At 45.1% G+C, this 23,312-nt stretch overlaps 2 protein-coding genes across 2 annotated transcripts; both read left to right on the top strand.

Moving 5' to 3' along the window:
- The first annotated feature begins 745 nt into the window (after positions 1-745).
- On the top strand, positions 746-1,759 carry HCAR1 (hydroxycarboxylic acid receptor 1). Its single transcript, XM_028092404.1, has one exon. It carries the CDS (start codon positions 746-748, stop codon positions 1,757-1,759), a length of 1,014 nt encoding a protein of 337 aa, XP_027948205.1.
- Positions 1,760-14,536: 12,777 nt separating this feature from the next.
- LOC114200389 (hydroxycarboxylic acid receptor 2) lies at positions 14,537-16,580 on the top strand. The gene has a single exon (XM_028092504.2). It carries the CDS (start codon positions 14,606-14,608, stop codon positions 15,695-15,697), a length of 1,092 nt encoding a protein of 363 aa, XP_027948305.1. The 5' UTR covers positions 14,537-14,605; the 3' UTR covers positions 15,698-16,580.
- Positions 16,581-23,312: the final 6,732 nt, after the last annotated feature.

Here is a 23,312-nt window from a genome sequence, read left to right as displayed (position 1 = left end):
GAAATGCCTCGCAGAATTTTTCTAACACCCAGCAAGTGCTGTTTTTAGAGCTTTTTTTTGTCCACAGACCCTTCTGAGTTTTGAGTGTTGTCTTTCTGGGTGTGGGCAGAGGAAATGGCTCTGAGGAGCTGTGGAGCAAAGCCTCCCCCTCTGGCACTGCCTGGGAGAGCCCCATGGGATGGGGAGAGAACGGGGCAGTCAGGCAAAAGGTTAGGGGAGGAAAGCAAAGGCAGAGGCCCAGAACGGCTCCAGGAAATGTTTGTATTTCTCCACCGGGAGGGAGGACAAACAAGCTTTTTTCGTGCCTTCTGAGCAGCTTTGCATGCTCCCCAGCACAGGAGTCTGAAGAGCAAGAGTGAGGCTGGAAAGAAAAACCATTCCAGAGCTGGACCCAGCGACGGCTCTAGGGCATGAATCTCACTGGACCCACCTGCCGCGCCCCAGAAATGACCACCTGCGTGTCACAGTCTGGCCGTGCTCCGTGCTTCACCTGCTAGGGAGACAGGTAGCGTGGGACAGCCAGCCGAGAAAGGACCTCCCGGAGTCTCTCGTCTCTTTGGCTGAAGTCCCTGCTCGCCTAGCAGTGGCAGTGTCCACCCACACGTGCAGTCGGGACCTGCATCCCAGGGTGAAGAAGTCAGAAAACCAGCGGCCGGGTGAGTGGGTAGCATTCAGGGGAGCATCTGTGTCTTTGTGGGGACTCCTGGGGCCACCCGGCACGCAGAACACCCGTCCTCTGTCTACCATGGACAACGGGTCGTGCTGCCTCATCGAGGGGAACCCCATCTCCCAGGTGATGCCACCGTTGCTGATCCTGGCCTTCGTGCTTGGCGTGCTGGGCAATGGTGTCGCCCTGTGTGGTTTCTGCTTTCACATGAAGACCTGGAAGCCGAGCACTATTTACCTTTTTAACCTAGCTGTGGCTGACTTCCTTCTCATGATCTGCCTGCCCTTCCGGACAGACTACTACTGGAGACACAGGCAATGGGCCTTCGAGGACATCCCCTGTCGGGTGGCCCTCTTCATGCTGGCCATGAACAGGGCCGGGAGCATCACCTTCCTCACGGTGGTGGCCGTGGACAGGTACTTCAAAGTGGTCCACCCCCACCACGTGGTGAACACCATCTCCAATCGGACTGCAGCTGGCATCGTCTGTGCCCTTTGGACCATGGTCATCCTGGGGACTCTCTATCTTTTGTTGGAGAACCATCTGTGTGTGCATGGGAAGACCATATCTTGCGAGAGCTTCATCATGGAGTCGGCCAACGGCTGGCACGACATCATGTTCCAGCTCGAGTTCTTCCTGCCCCTCGGCATCATCCTGTTTTGCTCCTTCAAGATCGTTTGGAGCCTGAAGCAGAGGCGGCAGCTGGCCAGGCAGACTCGGATGAAGAAGGCTACCCGGTTCATCATGGTGGTGGCCGTTGTGTTCGTCACATGCTACCTGCCCAGCGTGTCGGCCAGACTCTATTTCCTCTGGACGGTGCCCTCAAGCGCCTGTGACCCCTCGGTCCATGTAGCCCTCCATGTCACCCTCAGCTTCACCTACATGAACAGCATGCTGGACCCCCTGGTGTATTATTTTTCGAGTCCCTCGTTCCCCAAATTCTACACCAAGCTCAAAATCTGCAGTTTGAGACCTAAGAGTCCAGGACGCTCCAGGACCCAGAGGTCGGAAGAGATGCCAATTTCAAACCTCTGTCGCAAGAGTTGTGTCAGCATGGCAAATGGCTTCCAGAGCCAACCCGACGTGCAGTAGGACCTCCAACTGTGTGGAATGGCGCTGAAACGGGCAGACAAAACCAAGGAGGACAGACTGATGACCTAGAAATATTTCGTGCTAAGGGGGTGAGAGGCTTTGAAAATGCTGCCCTTCCTTGGCTGTATCCTCCTCACTCTGTCTGGAAACGGAATTCAGGTTACTATGGCTTTTTGGAAGGTTCCAGCTGAGAAGTGAGTCAGTTGCCTTTCTATGACCTGATTACAATGACGGGACAAGACGTGCATGAAATGGGGCTTGTGTGTATTGGATGGGGCCATGGGAAGAGCCCGGCTCCTGTGTAGTTTTAAACGGCTGAGGAAATAGGCATCAATGTGTAAACCAGTCATGTTCTTTCTCCGGGGGAGTCGGTGAACTTAATGACAGCAGTATTTCCCATCCTCTGACCTTAAGTTGTTACTTGTTTTGGAAAGCAGACACCAGAGTAAGTCAATAGCTTTATTTCAGGCTGAGTGAGGCTCTTTAGAGGGGATGTCTTGATCCTGATGATTGTCATCTTCACAGGGTCCCTGTGCGGTATGGTTCTGATTTCTCAGTAGCCCAAGAAGAACGGCAGGAAAACAATCTGCTCTTCTCGGAGCTCCGGTTTTTCTGCAAGTCTTTGCATTTCAGAAGAGGTGCTGGGGGCTGTGCTTACCTGCCCTGATTTTTCCAGTGGGAGCTGAGTGCTTGGAAAAAATCCTGTTGGCCTTTGGGAAGTGCTGAGTCCAGTATGATTGCTTTTGACCGCTTGTTATGTGACTATGAGTTGAGATTATTTATTCATTCATTCTCCAAGTATCTGCTGCATGTTTATTCTGTGCTGGGCACTGTGCTAGCATCCCTTTTACCTGGAGGGTCCTTAGTCAATTCCTGTGTGACAGCAAAGTATTTGGGGGGAGGGCAAACAGAGAGGTTAATACTCTCACCCCCTCAGTGAATATAGTTTCTAGACCTGTTCATGGCAAACATCAGTATATTCCTCTTGTTTCAGGCTTCTGTACAAACACCAAAGGGTGGAAAAGTTAATGTCCCTTACGCACATGAATTTCCCACACATATACCTGGGGCCCTCAAAACTGGATGATTCTATGGAATGATAGGCTGCCTCTGCCCTGTATTGAGGGGGAAGGAGTCCAAGCCAACCTTAGCTCTGTTCTCAAGCCACAAGAGTGCTGAAAATCATTCTTGGCTCTTTTGTTTACACTTTCTCAAATATCCAGGGTACTCTCTGCACCAGATGACCTTCCGAGTTTTTAGTTCTTTGGGCCTCGAAACACCCCTATCGGCTGTCTTTTCTTTCTTTCTTTCTTTCTTTTTTTTTTTAAGATTTTATTTATTTGTTTGACACAGAGAGACAGCGAGAGAGGGAACACAAGCAGGGGGAGTGGGGGAGGGAGAAGCAGGCTTCCCCCCCGAGCAGGGAGCCCGATGAAAGGGGCTCCATCCCAGGACCCTGGGATCGTGACCTGAGCCAAAGGCAGACGCGCTTAACGACTGAGCCACCCAGGCGCCCCTTGGCTGTCTTTTCTATTTCCTTTTGCAGAGGCACCGCACAGCCCAGAGATGAGAAGTATTGGCTCTGGAAAGTCTGACGAACCTAAATTTGAATCCCAACTCGACCACTTACTAGATGTGTGATCTGGGGGCAGATTTTATTTCAACACTCAGCTTCTATTTCCTCATATGTCAAGCAGGAGGAGCAATAATATGGATTTCAAGAGGTTGGTGGGCAGATTCCACAAACATAAGCTCCCAAAGCATAGGGATTCTGTTCACTGTTACGTTCTCCCCAGGGCCTAGAAGAGTGCCCGCATATAGTAGGTGCTCAATAAATATTTGAATGAATAAACAAGTGTAGGCAAAGCATGAGGCGCTGTGTCTGGCAGGAAGGACTCAATAATATGACTTCTGACATTAACGCAGTTTGCACACAGAGATGCTGAGGCATAGAAGTCATTTCCCTCAGGGTTCAGAGTCCCCGAGTAGCTGCTCTTTTATCACTACCCGAATTTCCCTGCTCCCCACCTGCCTGGGGAGGAGTGAAAGCAGGATTCTTATCTGCATCAAAGAACCATATATCCTCCTGAAAGAAATCTGTGGAAGCTCACACTTCTGCTTTGGATTCTATCCCTGCTCATAATTCTTTCCTGGACTGCCCCTCCTTTGTTGCTTCATGTTAATAAAAATGGTTTCCTAAAGCAAGGCCACATCCTGTGTGTGATTCATGAAGACTTTACCCTCCAAGAAAAAGAGTGTAAAAAGTCCAGAAGCTCAGGGTAAGCAGAGGTTCTCACAAAAACAAAACAAAACAAAAACAAAAACAAAAAAAACCCCAGCAAGAACAAACAAAAAAGAGGGAAAAATGAAAAACCCAAACACAGTTTAGGCTCTAATTTCTCTTCCCTTTTTAAATTCACAGAATGTGATGAAAAAGAAATCTTATCAAGTGTTCTTCAGAAACTGTAAGAACAAGGATTACAGCTTTGTTTGAGTCAACCCTTTTGAGCTCATCCATGAAGCTAGAGCCCTAAATTTTATATATACACACACAGACACACACACACACACGGGTTGAGATGGAGTAGAACAAACAGATGGGTTCACATATGGACCTAACTATATTCACCTTCCAGTGATGATACAGTAGGAGTGGGAAGGGGTTAATATTTTATCCCTTGAAAAGATTCATTCATTCATTCATTCATTCATTCATTCATTCCATCTTTCAAGGAACATTTATTAGGCACCAGCTCTGTACCAGGCACAGTAGAAACACAAATGGGAAACATAGCCCCTGATCCTGTGGGTTCTATTGTAGAAGCCAAGGGAAAAAAATCAAATCACCATTCAGAGTAACTGTGTGAAAGTGGTAAGTATACGGGTCTGCAGGAGAGCCCAAGAGCTTCATCCTGGCCTCAGGGGTTGGGGAGGGCTTCTCAGAGGAAGTGACTCCTGAACTTAGCCCTGAAGGTTGCAAAGGAGGCAACCAGATGACTCAGTGGGGAAGGTATCCCAGTAAGAGAGAGTGTGGTGAGAAAGGTCCCTTGGAAGCTGTGGGAAGGTCAGTGGGAAAGGAATGAAAGGCCCTGGGTGGTCTGAGGCAATCTGGGAAGAGGTGAAGCCATGAGATCCACTGCGGAGAGAAGGTCTGTTCACAATTCCTTTTTTTTTTAGAGAAGGAGCGAGGGAGGGGCAGAGGGAGAGAGACAAACTCAAGGAGACTCCCTGCTGAGTGTGGAGCCCCACATGGGGCTCAATCTCACAACCCTGAGATCGCAACCTAAGCTGAAACCAAGAGTCGGATGCTTAACCAACTGAGCCACCCAGGTGCCCCTCACAACTTCTTGCTGGAAGATTCATGAGTAACCTTTCAGATTCTTTGCTTTTTAAAAAAAGAACTAAATTTCTTTTTTTTAAGATTTTTATTTATTTATTTGAAAGAGAGAATGAGAGAGAGAGAGAAAGAGAGAACACATGAGAGGGGGGAGGGTCAGAGGGAGAAGCAGACTCCCCGCTGAGCAGGGAGCCCGATGCGGGACTCGATCCTGGGACTCCAGGATCATGACCTGAGTCGAAGGCAGTCGCTTAACCAGCTGAGCCACCCAGGCGCCCAAGAACTAAATTTCTTTAATTATCAGAGGCAGATATGTTTTTGATCAAAATTAAAATATATAAAGAAGTTGAAATCTTCCTTCCATTCCCCTTAATCTCATTTCCTAGAAGTGATAACACTTGCATACAGATGACGAATCTCGTTTTGTCTGCTGAAGTGGGATACAGAGAAAGATAGTTTTTGTTTTTTTGTTTTTTGTTTTTTTTTAGATTTTATTTATTCATTTGACAGAGAGAGAAAGAGGCAGGAGAGAGGGAACACAAGCAGGGGGAGTGGGAGAGAGAGAGACAGGCTTCCCGCCAAGCAGGGAGCCCGATACAGGGCTCAATCCCAAGACCCTGGGATCATGACCTGAGCTGAAGGCAGACGCCTAACGACTGAGCCACCTAAGCGCCCCACAGAAAGATAGTTTTGCAAGGTATTTTTGTCATGAATAGCTTCTTACATCAGAACAGAGATCAAACTCATGGTTTTTAACTCTATTTCATTGTATAAACAAACCGCATATGGTTTATCTAACCAATGCCTATTTATTTATTTATTTATTTATTTATTTATTTATTTATTTAAAGAGTTATTTATTTATTTGAGAGAGAGAGAGAGAGAGAGTGCAGGGGGAGGAGCAGAAGGAGAGGGCGAGAGAGAATCCTAAGCAGACTCCCCGCTGAGCGTGGAGCCCGACTCGGGGCTCGATCCATGACCCTGAGATCACGACCTGAGCAGAAACCAAGAGTCGGATGCTCAACTGACTGAGCCATCCAGGCGTCCCAACCAATGGCCTTTTAATGGACATTTAAGTGATTTCCAATTTTCCCCGATTGCCACCATGCTATGGTGAATAATCTGAATGATGTGTCTTTGGGCACATGTGCTAGAGTTTTCGAAAGAAGATTAGGAGACATTGAAGTGCTGGGTCAAAGGACAGGTGTACTGGGTGAGGCAGTGCACGCGGTGTCTGAGAGCATACCCTGGAGCCCGACCATCTGGGTTCAAATCATATCTCCTTTACTTACTCGCTGTGTGGCCTCAGGCAAGTTACTTAACCTCTCAATGCTTTACTTTCCTTCTCTGTAAAACGGGGACAAGAATAGTACCTACCCATAGGGTTGTTGTGAGTACTAAATGAATTTAGATGAATAAAGCACCTAGAATAGTACCTGACATAGAGTAAACGCTAAAAAAAAACCCAAAAAACAAAAAACAAACACCAAAGTCCTACTCTTTTAAAGCGATGAAGTTCAATAATCGGCTTTGTTATTGTTGTTTGTGTGTTTGGAGTTATGCAAAGGAAGGTTTGCCTAAGACAAGGTTGTGAAGCCTCACTCTTAGGGTTTTCATCTAAGAGTTTTGTCTTACATTTAGGTCTGTAATCCATTTTGAGTTAACTTTTGTATTTGGGGCAAAAAGGGACCTGACTTCATTCTTTTGTATGTGGCTCTTCAGTTGTCCGAGCAGTGCTGGGACTTTTGTTTCCCCACTGATTTTTCTTAGAACCCTTGTTGAAAATCGGCTGACGACAAAGGCGAAAGTTTATTTTCGGACGCTCAATCGTTCCCTATTGATTTACATGTTTTTTCTTATGCCAGAAGCCCACTGTCTTGATGACTGTAAAGTGAATTGGGAAGTGTGAGTTCAACTTTCTTCTTCTTTTTCAAGATTATTTGATTATTCTGGTTTGTCCTTAGGTTTTTTACATGAAATTTAACACTATATTTCAAAACCCTGAAATACGGTTCTCTCTCTTTTTTTTTAGATTTTATTTATTGGGGCACCTGGGTGGCTCAGTCGGTTAAGGGTCTGCCTTCGGCTCCGGTCATGATCCCAGGGTCCTGGGATCGAGCCCAGAGTCGTCATGTCGTCCCCCCCCCCCCGACCCCGTCCCCCCACGTCAGCCGGGAGCCTGTTTCTCCCTCTCCCCACCCCCACTCACTCTCGCTCTCTCTCTCAAATAAATTTAAAAATATATATTTTATTTATTTATTTGAGAGAGAGAAAGAAAGAGAATGCCCCTGCATGCACATGACTTGAGGGAAGGGGCAGAGGGAAAGATGCCCAACACGGGACTCGATTCCAGGACCCTGGGATCATGACCCGAGCTGAAGGCAGACGCTTAACCGACTGAGCCACCTGTGTGCAAATGCTTTAAATCCATGATCGTGTTTTAACCTGACTTCAGTCCACAAAGTAGGGCTCATTACTGATTCTGATTTCAAAATGAGGGAAGTGAAGCTCAGAGAGGTTGGTAAGATTTAGGGCTACCCCAGCCAATGAGAGCAGAGCCTTGGGTTTGAATCTAGCACAGGCTTCAAAGCCTGTGTCCCTAACCATGAAACTACATGGACTTTTATACTATTGCCTCATTTGTAGGGCTGCACTGGATTGAGGTCATCTTATGTGGGTGTATTAAAGCTCTAGTGTAATGGTATTTGTTTCCTGTCCTTGCTGCCTGTGAATATCCTGCTTCCTTCTTGGATGAATGTAGATTTGTTGGTGATATTCAAACCTAAGGACTTTTATTAACTTTATTAACTAAGAGTCAGAAAAACTGACTATTGACAATATTTATTTCCGGGAGCTGGAATTTGCAAGGTACCCTCCCCTTCTAAGTTTTACAGTTTTATCATATTTGTGTGTGTGTGTGTTTAAAATAGTTGTTGGGACCCCTGGCTGGCTCAGTTGGTAAAGTATCTGCTTCTTTGATCTCAGGGTCATGAGTTCAAGCCCCATGTTGGGCATGGAGACTACTTAAAAAAAATAAAATAAAATAAAAATAAAAACAACAATCACGGGTAAAATTAGGAAAGAATAACAAATATTGTTAAGTTTGAAAAAAAGAAAAGCTGGAGGCCTGGATGCTTGGTCTGGACTTATCATCAACTACCGTGAACCCTCTTAGCCCCCGAGCTTCTTCATGTATAAATTGAGGGATAGGGCCACCTGGGTGGCTCAGTTGGTGAAGCGTCTGCCTTCGGCTCAGGTCATGATCCCAGGGTCCTGGGATCGAGCCCCTCATCAGGCTCCCTGCTCATCCGGGAGCCTGCTTCTCTCTCTCCCTCTGCCCCTCCCCCCAACTCGTGTTCTCTCTCTCTCTCTCTCTCTCAAATAAATAAAATAGAATCTTTGAAAAAAAAATAAATCAATTGAGGGGGTAGGTAATCTTCCAGCTCATTCTGTGATTATAACCGAAAGTTCACCACCACTCAGACCGAATATAAATTCTGGCCTCCCTGGATTCTGATGCCTGCTGTAGAATTTCCGGTCTTCCCGCTGTGCTATGGGCAGGTTTTGTCTTGTTTGTGTTCTTCTTGTATGTATTTATGTTTTTTCTTCCTGTTGCATGAGTTGTACAGAAACTTGTAATGAATCATCTCAACAGCTAAGGGAGTGAGTGATCCCACCGGGTTTTGTGGCAAGTCCACTTGGAATCTGTGACTTTCACAATTACCTTGAATCTTTATACCTAGTTATCTTATCACAGCTTGGATGTGTGCCACTGAACTGGACTGAATAAATTTTTTTTAATTAAAAATGATAATAGCGAGGTGCCCCTGGCTGGCTCAGGTGGTGGAGCATGTGACTCTTGATCTCCGGGTTGTAAGTTTGAACCCCGAGTTGGGTATAGAGATGACTTAAAAATAAAATCTTAAAAAAAAAATGGTATTATTTATTATCTGTCTGCTTTGTGCCAGGTATTGTGCTAAGAGATTTGCGTACGTGATCTCATTTAATCCTCATGAAAACCCTGTGAGTAATGTTCTATGATTATCCTCAGCATCATTTTCATTTTACAGATTAGAAAACCAAGACTTAGGTTAAGTTTTCCCTATTTGTCTTTGGACTTAGCTGGGATTTGTGTTTTAGTTATCTATTGCCACGTAGCAAACCACCACAAAATTCAGTGGCTTTAAACAACCACGGTTGTATTATATTTCCTGAGCCCATGAGTTGACTGGCTCAGCTGGCCATTCCTTGTCTGGGGGCAGCTAGGCTCAAGTGGGACCCCTGGCCTTACCCGCCCCTCCATATGGTGTCGTATGTGCCTATGGGGCCTCTTTGAGTGTTCTTTCCACAGGGTAGGCTGGGTTTCTTACGAAGCTTCTCAAGGCTTTCAAAAAACAGACAAACAGAACTTCTTATTGCCTGGGCTTGGAAACTTCACTTTCAGCACATTCTGTGGGTTAAAAAGAGTCATAGAGCTGGTCCATATTCCACCAGGAGGGGTCACATGAGGGTGGGAGTACAGGAAGCGTCGTTCATTGGGGGCATTGTGGGAGATTTGCCCCTGCAAGCCATAAGTAACTCTGAGTTGGGACACTTGGCTGGTGGGAAATAAGAAACCTCTGGACCACTACGGAAGATGAAGGAGAAATTGAGAAGTAGTAAAGAAATAGAGAAGAAGCTGGCCTTAACAGCTGGCAGAGAACTTTGAAAAGAAAAGAGAAGAGGGGGTGCCTGGGTGGCTCAATCGGTTAAGCATCTGCCTTCAGCTCAGGTCATGATCCCAGGGTCCTGGGATGGAGTCCAGAGTTCCCACGCCCACCCCCAACCCCCGCTCAGCAGGGAGCCTGCTTCTCCCTCTGCCTGCCGTTCCCCCTGCTCGTGCTCTCTCGCTCTCTTTCTCTCTCTGATAAATAAATAAAATCTTTTTTTTAAAGATTTATTTATTTATTTATTTGAGAGAAAGAATGAGAGGGAGAGAGCACATGAGAGGGGGCAGGGTCAGAGGGAGAAGCAGACTCCCTGCCGAGCAGGGAGCCCGATGTGGGACTCGATCCCGGGACTCCAGGATCATGACCTGAGCCAAAGGCAGTAGCTTAACCAACTGAGCCACCTAGGCGCCCTAAATAAAATCTTTTAAAAAAATAAAATAAGGCATTTATGCATGAGGTCTGCAATATCTGAAGCTCTCCGTAATGTACGAGCCAACATCACCTTAACTTCTTTTTTTTAATTGAGGAATAATTAACATAAAACATTACATTGGTTTCACGTACAACATAAAGATTTGATATTTGTGTATATTGAGAAATGATCACCACAATGAGTCTAGTTAACTCTGTCACTGTACATAGTTACAGAATTTTTTCTGGTGCTGAGGACTTTTAAGATTTACTCTCCACAACTTTCAAATATGCAATACAGTATTATTAGCTAAAGTCACCATGGTGTACGTTACATGCCCAGGACTTATTTATTTTATAACTGGAGGTTTGTACCTTTGGACTCCCTTCACCCATTTTGCCCACCCTCCACCCCCTGCCTCTAGCAACCACCAATGTGTTCTCTGTATCCATGAGTTTTTTTTTATGATTCCTTATGTAAGAGAGATCATAGGGTATTTACCTTTTTCCATCTGACTTTTTTCCCTTAGCATAAATACCCTCACAGTCCATCTATGTTGTCACAAATGGTCAGATTGCACTCTTTTTTATGGTTTAATAATTTCATTCTTTTTAATGGTTCAATAATATTCCATGCATAGACAGACAGATAGATGATAGATACACTTTTTTTTAACCCATTCATCTGCCTATGGACACTTAGGCTTTTTCCATATCTTGGCTATTGTGAATAATGCTACAAGGAACATGGGCATGCAGATACCTTTTCAAGTTAGTGTTTTCGTTTTCTTCAGATAAATACCCAGAAATGGGATTGCTGGATGGTATGGTATTTCTTTTTTTAATTTTTTGAGAAACCTCCATACTGTTTCCCATAATGGCTGCACCAATACCCATTCCCACCAATGGCACGAGAGGGCTCCCTTTCCTCCACAGCCTCACCAACACCTGTTATTTCTTGTCTTCTTGATAATAGCCATTCTAACAGGTGTGAGGTGATATTACATTGTGGTATAGATTTACACTTCCCTGATGACTAGTGATGTTGAGCATTTTTCATGTACCTATTTGTCATCCATATGTTTTCTTTAGAAAAAATGCCTATTCAGATTCTCTGTCCATTTCTTAATCAAACTGTTTTGTATGAATTATTTGTATATTTTGGATGCTAATCCCTTACCAGATATATAATTTGCAAATATTTTCTCCCATTCAGTAGCTTGCCTTTTCGTTTTGTTAATGGTTTCCTTTGCTGTGCAGAAGCTTTTGAGTTTGACATAAGTCCCACTTGTTCATTTGTGCTTTTTTGTCTTTGTCTTTGATGTCAAATCCAAAGAAATCATTACAAAGACGAAGGTCAAGGAGTTTAGTGCCTATGTAGGGAGTTTTATGGGTTCAGGTCACACGTTCCAGTCTTTAATGTATTTTAAGTTAAATGTTTTTGAAGATTTATTTATTTTAAATAGAGAGAGAGCGCGCTCGTGCCCATGTGCGCGTAAGTGCGGGGAGGGGCAGAGGGAGAGAATCTTCAAGCAGGCTCCCTGCTGAGTGGGGAGCCTGATGCAGGGCTGAATCCCACAACCCATAAGATCACGACCTGAGTGGAAACCAAGAGTTGGACACCTAACCAACTGAGCCACCCAGGTGCGCCTTTTTAAAGTTAATTTTTGTGTATGGAGGAAAGGAGGGAGGGAAAAAAATAAGTTAATTTTCGTGTATAATGTAATTTGCATGTGGCTGTCCAGTTTTCCCAGTACATCTATTGAAGAGGTTGTCCTTTCCCCAGTATCTTGGCTCCTTTGTTGTAAATTAATTGACGATATTTGCATGGGTTTATTTCTGGGCTCTCTATTTTATTCCATTGATCTGTGTGTCTGTTTTTATGCCAATACCACACTGTTTTGATTACTATAGCTTTGGTATATAGCTTGAAATCAGTAGTGTGATGACTCTAGCTTTGTTCTTCGTTCCCAAGATTGCTTTGGCTACTTGGAGTCTTTTGTGGCTCTGTACACAAAATTGTTATTTTTTTCTATTGAACTATTTGTTCTATTCTACAAAAAAAAATGCTACTGGAATTTTTGTTCTATTTCTACAAAAAATAAATTATTGTTCTATTTCTACAGAAAATGCTATTGGAATTTTGATAGAGAGCACATTGAATCTGTAGATTTCTTTGGGTAGTATAGAAATTTTAACAATATTTGTTCTTCCTGGGCACCTGGGTGGCTCAGTTGGTTAAGCGACTGCCTTCGGCTCAGGTCATGATCCTGGAGTCCCTGGATCGAGTCTCGCATCGGGCTCCCTGCTTGGCAGAGAGTCTGCTTCTCCCTCTGACCCTCCCCCCTCTCAAGTGCTCTCTCTCTCATTCTCTCTCTCTCAAATAAATAAAATCTTAAAAAAAAAAAAACAATATTTGTTCTTCCAATCCATCAGCATGGAATTTGTCCATTTCTTTGTGTCTTCTTCAATGTCTTTCATCAATGTCTTACAGTTTTCAGGGTACAGGTGTTTCACCTCCTTGGTTAAATTTATTCCTGTGTATATTATTCTTTTTAAAAAATATTTTATTTATCTATTTGATAGAGAGAGAGAGAGAGCACAAGCAGGGGGAGTGGCAGAGGGAGAGGGAGAAGCAAGCTTCCTGCTGAGCAGGGAGCTCGACGCAGGGCTCGATCCCAGGACCCCGGGATTACAACTTGAGCTGAAGGCAGATACTAAATCGGCTAAGCCAGGCAGGCGCCCCCAGTTTCCTATTTTTAACTCAAAGTAGAAGCAACACATTTTAGAACCTCTTGCTCAGCAAGGATCATAGCCAAAATATTAAGGGGTAGAAATGTTCCATAGGGTTACACCCAATTATACTAAAATGCAAAGAAATGATGTGTGAAATGGTGATCTGCTGTGAGGCAGAGTTCAAAGTCCTCAAAGGTCCCATCCCTTTAAGTTTGATTTTCTGAAAATAGAGCCTTTTAAAATATCATGCACATGCACTTAGTGGGGCGAGGCTGTGGATGGGGTACAGGAGGGTACAGGTACTCTTTGTACTTTCTGCTCAATTTTGCTGTGAAGCTAAAACTCTAAAAAAATAACGCTTATTGATTTTTAAGAATCACATACTTTAAGGGCACCTGTGTGGTGCAGTCAGTTGAGCATCTGACTCTTGGTTTCAGCTCGGGTTGAGATCTCAGGGTCATGAGATCAAGCCCCGCTTCAGGCTCCACGTTCAGCACAGAGTCCACTTGAGATTCTCTCTCCCTCTGCCCCTCCCGCTCGTGCTCTCTCTCTCTCTCTCTCTCTCTCCCTGAAATAAATAAATAAATAAATCTTTAAAAAAATAAAAATGGGGGCACCCGGGTGGCTCAGTCGTTAGGCATCTGCCTTCAGCTCAGGTCATGGTCCCAGGGTCCTGGGATCGAGCCCTATGTCGGGCTCCCTGCTCCGCGGGAAGCCTGCTTCTCCCTCTCCCGCTTCCCCTGCTTGTATTCCCTCTCTCTCTGTCTCTCTCTAAGTAAATAATAAAATATTTAAATAAATAAATAAATAAAAATAAAAATCACATACTTCAGAATAAATTGCTTACTTGAGCACAGAAGCCTATCAAAGTCTAACACAAAACAAACAAAAACTCGGTTTATTGTAACATACCACTGGCAATCCAAACTGGGTTCAAGTTTTCAAATATCTTATGAAATTGTATGCTGTTCTCAAGTATCTTTTCTCCTTTCTCCTAACTAGAGCTTAATTGCAAAGTTCTGGTGTGGAAAAGCAATCCGTGCTGGTACAGAGAATATGGCAGGGACACATCAAATGCAACACATCTGTCCTCATAAAATAGACAGTTACTGTCTCCTTGGTGGTTCCAAAGAAATCATATACATGTTACTGTTTCTTAAGTCATATGTATGCTAATACTACATAGTCGTTCTTAACATTTCTGGAAAACCATGCTGTTTAGCATGGGAAATTATTATTGCCGTTGTCATTTTGTTCATTATGTAAGTCAACCACCCAACAGTGAATCAGTTCTCCAAAGCTAAGCGCTCGGGATGCTGGCACACAGCCTTCCAAAGGGAAGCCCTCCGCATTGCCATAACTCACAAAGGACAGACGGCTTGCCTAAACTTATCCTTTACATTTAGGAAACTTTGTGGGTTCCTGTCTTCCCCAGGGGATTTTTATTACTTGTTTATGCAAACAGCAGATTGCATAAGAGCCTTGCTGGCTTTTTTTTTTTTTTTTTAAGGGATTTCGTAGTTTCCTGGTAAGCACTCAGTCACCAGTTTCATCACCCTGACATGACATAAAGGCGGGAGCTGAACCTCGCGTTCGCCACTCAGACACACGCCTCTTTCCTTGAGCACTCGCTAGGACCGACTCGTTCCACTCATGAACCCGCACCAGCAGCAGAATCATTTTCTGGAAATAGACAAGAAGAACTGCTGTGTGTTCCGGGATGATTTCATAGCCAATGTGCTGCCGACGGTGTTGGGGCTGGAGTTTGTGTTCGGGCTCCTGGGCAATGGCCTTGCCCTGTGGATTTTCTGCTTTCACCTCAAGTCCTGGAAATCCAGCCGGATTTTCCTGTTCAACTTGGCTGTGGCTGACTTTCTCCTGATCATCTGCCTGCCATTCTTGACGGACAACTATGTGAGGAAGTGGGACTGGAGGTTCGGGGACGTCCCTTGCCGGCTGATGCTGTTCATGCTGGCCATGAACCGCCAGGGCAGCATCATCTTCCTCACGGTGGTGGCTGTGGACAGGTACTTCCGGGTGGTCCATCCTCACCACGCTCTGAACAAGATCTCAAATCGGACAGCGGCCATTATATCCTGCCTCTTGTGGGGTGTCACCATCGGCCTCACGGGTCACCTCCTGTACAAAAAAATGTTGATCAGGAACGAAGATGCGAATTTGTGCAGCAGCTTTAGCATCTGCCATACCTTCAGGTGGCATGATGCCATGTTCCTCCTGGAGTTCATCCTGCCCCTGGGCATCATCCTGTTCTGCTCAGCCAGAATCATCTGGAGCCTGCGCCAGCGACAAATGGACAGACATGCCAAGATCAGGAGGGCCATCAACTTCATCATGGTGGTGGCCATTGTCTTCATCATCTGTTTCCTGCCCAGCGTGGCTGTGCGCATACGCATTTTCTGGCTCTTGCACACCGTGGGCACGAGGAACTGTGACATCTATCGCTCGGTTGACCTGGCATTTTTCATCACCCTTAGCTTCACCTACATGAACAGCATGCTGGACCCTTTGGTGTACTACTTCTCCAGCCCATCTTTTCCCAACTTCTTCTCCACCCTGATCAACCGCTACCTGCGGGAGAAGACGCCCCAACAGTCAGATAATAACCAGAGCACAAGCATGGAGCTCACGGGGGATCTGAGCGCCACCAGGAGTGTGCCAGACAATTTAGTGGCCCACGCCGGTGAGCCATGGAACCCGTCTTATCCGACCCCAGCTTCTCGCTAAATACCCGAGCCAAGAAGTGAGATGGTCACCAAGAACCAAGGTCTCTGGGGAAAGAGTTTGGCTGGGTGCACAGAGTAACATCATGAGACGTGGCCTGTGGTTTCCTGGAATTTCCAGATTCGGAGAATCGGATTTAGAGGAGTGTGGCAGAGTGGGCTGCCTGGTTGTGGAGCGTCACCAGAGGACTCTTGGGAGGAACAGAGAGTAAAGCTTCTGAGACTTCTGCTCAGTCTCTGGCACTCACAGAACCGAAGACGGCCAAACTGTCCACACTTCTGCAGAGTAGAGCTGGAGCCAGGGAGACGCCCATGAGCACCCATGATTCACTGGCCTCCTTCCCTCACCTGCCTGAGGCAGGGATGGCTCTCAGCTCCTGGGGGCGATACCCAGTCGGTCGGGCTCTAGCCGGGATAAGGAAAGCTAAGTGGTTGGAGGGGAGTTATGGCCCCTGGGCGGAGGCCAGGAATCATTAAAGAAGCCAGTAGGTCACCCACATTCCAAGGGACCGATTCATCTTTCAGCCAAGCTTTAGCAGAAAAGCACCGGGCAGGAGACTCGTAAGCTTTGGTTAATATCTGAGTTTCCGGTTGCGGTAAGAGAGGGATTAGCCAGGGCAGGACTGAGCAAAACAGTCTTACTGAGAGAAAGAAAAGGCATTTTGCAGCGACCTGCGCCTAATCCATTCCTCTCCTGCTGACTAATTGGAAGGCTGAGGGTTAGAGGCTTCAGAGAAGACAGCTGCTTCCCACCTGTTTGGTTTTGTCGTTAAAAGGGAAATGCTGCCCAATGGTTAGAGGGAGAAGGTTCCTTCTGGTTCATTTGCTTGTGTTCCTGTCCTTATAAGAAATCTACCACTTCAATAAATTTTGATGTGAGACACACAGTCTGGTGTTGCATGTGTCTGGGTGATGGTTCACAGAAAGGGACTTCTTACTTAAGCGGAGACCTTTATGGGTTGTTAACTGTGTCCCGACAGAACATACCAAATACTGTCAAGTAAGGAAAGGAGGTAGACACTGAGCTGCATCAAGAGAGTTAAGTAAAAATTGCACCTGCTTTAGGACCAGGATGAGGAAGGGCTGGGAATAAGTAAAAATCATTTAATTTGGAAGGGTGGCGCTAACAGGGTTGCAGGGGCCCTGTACATTCTATTTAGGGTGAATATTGCTATGACTATTTGTGTCTTAAAAAAGGAATTGGGACAGACCGGGGTGTTTGCAGAAGAGGGAGGGAAAAGAAAGAATTTCCTATGGAACAGTTTCTGTTCCCAGTTCTGGGATGGAAAGGAGATGTACCGGTTTGAGTCTGTGATCAGTCCAAGTTTCTGTTACGCTTTCATCCCCAGCCTGTCCCTCCTTGATTCCTTAGCAAGATGCGGCTTGCTTTGCCATCCTGACTCAGATACAGATAAGAAAGGGAGAGACTCAGACTCCAAGCCAGAGCTTAAATGGCAAAAAATGAAGAACAGACAGACGTTCTCATATTGAAGTGCTTTCGGAGTGCTTTGCTTGCCCGGTTCTCCTGTTGATTCCTACAAGTAGAAAGTTAAAGCAGAGATCACCTCAAAGAGAAGAAGTGGCAGACATGAGCTCAGAGGAAAGGAGTACGTTCCCCCAGCTTCCCATGCATGAGTCAGCAGCGAGCCTGGCTGGGAAACTCGGACCAGTTCAGCACTAACTCACATCCGTCCGTTTGCTCAGGAGTTCCATCAGCTTTCATTTATTTATTCATTTTTAAAGCAGGCTCTGTGTCCAAGGTGAGGCTTGCATTCACAACCCTGAGATCAAGAGTTGCATGTTCTACTGACCGAACCAGCCAGGCGCCCTTCCATCAGCTTTTAGGTATTAAGCACCAATGATGTGTCAGATGCTGCTCTGGGTGGTTGGTGGAGATAGAACAAGGCACAGGGGGGGACGCCTGGGTGGCTCAGTCGGTTAAGCATCGGCCTTTGGCTCTGGGCACGATCTCGGGGTCCTGGGATTGAGCCCGGCGTCAAGCTCCCTGCTCAGTGGGGAGTCTGCTTCTCCCTTTCCCTCTGCCCCTCCCTACCACTCATGTTCTCTCTCTGTCTCTCACACACTCTCTCTCAAGTGAATAAATAAAATCTTAAAAAAAAAGGAAAAATCTTTAAAAAGCATTAAATCACAATTTGTCATGTCTATAAAATAAGAACGTCATCATCATCATCCTTGATCATCAGTAACATTTTTTAAGAGAGGAGTCTTCTACTAAATATTTCTGTTTCCCTGTCCAGAGGGAATGTCAGTATTAATGTAACCTGACTGGCTCCGTCAGAAGAGCATGCGGCTCTTGATCTCGGGGTCATGAGTTCAAGCCCCACGTTAGGCATAGAACTTACATAAATAAATAAATAAAATAAATAAATAAATAAATAAATAATTTTAAAAAATGGGAGCAAGTAATGTTATTCTGGACTAAACCAATGATGTGTTCCATCCAGTCTCACACTGTGGTATAGCATATGTGTGCCTGTTTTTATGTTGAAAGGGGCAGTTATTTGTTTTTAAGATTTAATTTTTTTAGGGGCGCCTGGGTGGCTCAGTTGTTAAGCGTCTGCCTTCGGCTCAGGTCATGATCTCAGGGTCCTGGGATCGAGCCCCGCATCGGGCTCCCTGCTCAGCGGGAAGCCTGCTTCTCCCTCTCCCACTCCCCCTGCTTGTGTTCCCTCTCTCGCTGTGTCTCTCTCTATCAAATAAATAAAATCTTTAAAAAAAAGATTTAATTTTTTAAATGATCTCAACACCCAACATGGGGCTTGAACTCACAACCCCAAGATCAACAGTCACGTGCTCTACCGACTGAACCAGCCAGGCACCCCTGGAAGGGGCAGTTATAATCATATATGCATTGATTTTCCATTACTTCCTCTTTATTTTGGAGGGTACCAGTTTGGGGGCTATGAGTTCTATGAGTTTATTATATAAAAAGTAGGACCTTCGGGTGCCTGGGTGGCTCAGTCGTTAAGCATCTGCCTTCGGCTCAGATCATGATCCCAGGGTCCTGGGATTGAGCCCCACATCGGGCTCCCTGCTCTGCAGGAAGCCTGCTTCTCCCTCACCCACTCCCCCTGCTTGTGTTCCTGCTCTCGCTGTCAAATAAATAAATAAATAAATCTTAAAAAAAAAAAAAAGTAGGACCTCATTTTAACTGCCCCCAAACAATCTCTTCCAAACTTGAAGAGATTACCCCTAAGTCTAGAACCATATAATTGGGGCTTTAAACTTATGTTTGTTTCTGATTTGATGAACTCCCTTACCTTTCCAAATTTATTAGTCTCCCTGACCCACAGTGCCTTGCCTGAAGAGAGGGGTCTAACTCACACCTAGGATCCTGGTCCTTAATACACCTTGTAGTTTCATTTTCAACATATTTCCTGATTACGATTTGTCGCTCTGTTGGCCGTCCCACCTAGAACAAGCAGCTGTCTTCCCAGATGGTCCTGACTCCTATCTTCCCCCACTTGGCTTCTGTACTCAGAATTTTGCTGAAGAATTGGCTATCCGTGGTACCCTGGGCTGTGGTGGCATTTGGTTGGGTCACTAAGTATCAGAAATGGATCATTTACCAACCAAATTGGGCCATGGATCATCTCCTACTCTCCCCATCTTTTGGTTTGAATTGGGAACTTCTTCAAAGCAGAACTGAAATTTTGATGAAATTCTTTGACAGTTGACGCTGGGCTGTTGGTGTTACCGGCCAAGTTCCTGAGAAGGAAATTCCTTTTTTTTTCCCTCATTGTAGTAAGAAGATGCCTTATTATAATTGTTTAACTCAAGCGCCTCATAAATGCAAGTGTCTGAAACACACTTCAAATTAGCTTAAGCAAAAAATGAAAAATCAAAAGAGAGGAAAGATACTGGCGTATCTCACAGAAACTGAGAGAGAGGGTGCCTGGGTGGCTCAGTTGGTTAAGCGACTGCCTTCGGCTCAGGTCATGATCCTGGAGTCCCGGGATCGAGTCCCGCATCGGGCTCCCTGCTCAGCAGGGAGTCTGCTTCTCCCTCTGACCCTCCCCCCTTGTGCTCTCTATCTCTCATTCTCTCTCTCTCAAATAAATAAATAAAATCTTAAAAAAAAAAAAAGAAACTGAGAGAGAGTTAAAGCAGGGTCAGGCAACGCCAGGGGACCAGCTCACAACCCTTCGTCCAGCTCTTAGCCATGAACCTGACTTAACCTCTCCATACCTGTGTCTCTCCAGTCAGACTCTCACACGAGAGAATCTGACTGGTCCCAAACCACTCTCTATGAAAGAGTGATGAAGTCATGAAGATTCACACAACAGCGGTGCAAAGCGTATTTTAAAATTACTGTTTGGGGGGCGCCTGGGTGGCTCAGTCGTCAAACGTCTGCCTTCAGCTCAGGTCATGATCCAGGGTCCTGGGATCGAGACCTGCATCAGGCTCTCTGCTCTGTGGGAAGCCTGCTTCTCCCTCCCCCACTCCCCCTGCTTGTGTTCCCTCTCCCCTCGCTGTGTGTCTCTCTCTGTCAAAATAAATAAATAAAATCTTTTAAAAAAATAAAATAAAATTACTGTTTGGGTAAAGACATGCTCTCTGCCAGGTGTTCCTCAGATAACATTCCAGATCACTTTCGATGCCACTCATACACAGCATGTTTGGACTTTTTTTCAGTGGATCTCAGTTCTCGTGCTGCCATGTTATAAGACGGTGGTCCCAAAAGAATGGAAAAGTAATCAGTCGACCTTCGGAAGCCACACAGTTCACGTGCCCCAAACCCATTTGGAAGTGGACCTCCAGATGTGGGTTCTAGAGCCCTTCAGAAGGTCTTCCTGGAGATTTAAAGTGTTTGAAATTTTATATATTGCTTCATAAATTTGGGGCAAAGAAATACTCTTCAGCAGGCTTAGCTGCAGGAATACCTAACCATGACGTTCTGTTCACTAAGTTTTGTGTCTTTTACGATAAATGAAACATGACTATTCTGCAACTGGTGTTGTTGCTATTCTCTTGGAGCTCAAATTTAAGATTTGGCCACCTTGTCTCTTTAGAGCATTACAAACGTCAGGCTTGACCTATAGTCCACAATCCCACGGCCCTGGCAAATGAAAGACAAGCACTTCTATGCTCTTAACAAATATTGATATACTCAGTGTTCTGGCCACACCCACAGAGGGATTTACACCCATCAACAGGTATTGGGAAAGGTACATGATGTTCCCCATACAATCGAAAAGGAGAAAAAGTGAGTTGACCTACTGATGTCATCAGGTTGAAAAACTGGGTTCCTTTTCAACATGTTTACAAAATATCCCTCCTCTTGATTATGATACTTGAATAGGAAAATGGTACTGATGATCTGCTTTTTTTTTTATTAAAAACGTTTTTTTAAGTAATCTCTATACCCAACATAGGGCTCAAACTCACAACCCTGAGATCAAGAGTCCCATGCTTTAGGGACTGAGCCCGCCAGGCTCCCCTGCTTTGGGTTCTCATAAAGCAACATGAGGCAAAGACAGACCCAAAATAAGAGAAACATTGCTTTCCTCAGCATCATCATTTGATTGCCACCAAGGATATCTAAGATTTACTCACCTGTCAGACACTGAGTGAAGTATTTTATGTGGGTGATCTCACTTCATCCTCCCAATAACTTCATAGGGGAGGTGCTATTTCCATTTCGCAGGTAAGGGAACTGAGGCTCAGAGAGTTTGAATAGTTTGCCTGAAGTCAACAGTCTATGAGTAAGGGACCAAGAGAACAGAGGCCAGAGGTCTGACTTGAGAGTCTTTACCTTTAAAGTTCTGAAAAAAATGCAAAATAAGAGATAAGCAATGTGAACTGAAAAAGGTAGGGTGAATACCTTGACACATTTGGGTCAATATTCCCAGAACTTTCCAGGCTGCCCAACAACTTAGGCGCCCAGGCATCTCCCAGGTCCAAGCTGAGATCACGTACTTAAGCTGCCCAGCACAGTACCTTGCACATGGAGCGTGCTCTAGATACTAGTTTCTGTTCTCAAAGCTAACTAGTGATTGGCCCCTTCCTTCCTTTTTGAAGGCCCTTCTTGTCTTTCTAAAGAAGCTACCATTTCATAAGAAGGCAGATCAAGGATATTCACTGTAACATCATTTGTAATAGTGAAAGAAAAAACAAAAAAAAGGAAAAAAGAGGAAACAACCTAGGTGTCCATTAGTAAGGGGAGAGATACATAGGGATACAGGCTCCTGGTGGAATACTAAGTAGCAGTGAAAAAAAAAAAAGAAGGAGAGGTACTTGTATCAGTAGGACTGAATCTTGAGCATAATATCTAAAGCAAACACCAAGTTGTCAAAGATACATTCAGGGGTGCCTGGGTGTATCGGCTCAGGTCATGATCCCAGAGTCCTGGGATCGAGCCCCTCATCAGGCTCCCTACTCAGCGGGGAGTCTGCTTCTCCCTCTTCCTCTGCCCCTTCCCCCTGCACCTGCTCTCGCAAATAAATAAATAAATAAATAAAATCTTTAAAAAAAGATACATTCAATATGAAAACATTTATGTAAATCTTTAAAACATGCTAAACAAAATAACATGGTTTTTGGAAGCATCAATATATAAGAAAACAAAAATCTCAGATGAGAAGGATGCACAGTAACTACAGGATATGGATTACTTCTGTGGCTGGAGGGAGGGACATGGATGGAAGGAGGTCTCAACTCTATCTGCAATGCTTTTACTTCATTTTAAAGACTTTATTTATTTATTTATTTGAGAGAGGGAGAGAGTGTGTATGCGTGAGCAGGGGGAGGAACAGAGAGAGAGAGAATCTTAAGCAGACTACGCACTGACGGTCAAGCCCAACACGGCTCAATCTCACCACCCTGAGATCATGACCTGAGCCAAAATCAATAGCCAGATGCTTAACTGACTGAGCCACTCAGGCACCCTGCTTTTACTTCATTTTTTTTTTTTTGGTATTTAATTTTTTTTATTATGTTATGTTAATCACCATACATTACATCATTAGTTTTTGATGTAGTGTTCCATGATTCATTGTTTGTGTATAACACTCAGTGCTCCATGAAGAACGTGCCCTCCTTAATACCCATCATCAGGCTCACCCATCCCCCCACCCCCTCCCCTCTAGAACCCTCAGTTTGTTTTTCAGAGTCCATCGTCTCTCATGGTTTCTCTCCCCCTACTTCATTTTAACAGAAGGATCTGAGGGGCGCCTGGGTGGCTCTGTCAGTTAAGCGTCTGCCTAGGGCTTGCAAGAGTCATGATCCCGGGGTCCTGTGATCGAGCCCCACATTGGGCTCCCTGCTCAACGGGAAGCCTGCTTCTCCCTCTCCCACTCCCCCTGCTTGTGCTCCTGCTCTCGCTATCTCTCTCTCTGTCAAATAAGTAAATAAAATCTTTAAAAAATAATAATAAACAAACAAACAAGGATCTGCAAATGTCCCTCAGTAGGTGAATGGTTAAACAAAGTGTGATGCGTCCGCACCATGGAATGTTACATAGCAATAAAAAGGAATGGACTATTGATTCACACATCAACTTGGGTGGATCTCAAGAACATTATACTGAGTGGGGAGAAAAAGGCCAATCTTAGAAAGTTACATACTGTAGGGGCGCCTGGGTGGCTCAGATGGTTAAG

This window comes from Eumetopias jubatus, unplaced genomic scaffold, assembly GCF_037043125.1.
Source record: "Eumetopias jubatus isolate StellerSeaLion01/CBP00866 unplaced genomic scaffold, mEumJub1_p1.0 scaffold_16, whole genome shotgun sequence".
Taxonomy (NCBI): domain Eukaryota; kingdom Metazoa; phylum Chordata; class Mammalia; order Carnivora; family Otariidae; genus Eumetopias; species Eumetopias jubatus.
This window is presented reverse-complemented; position numbering and strand designations above follow the sequence as displayed.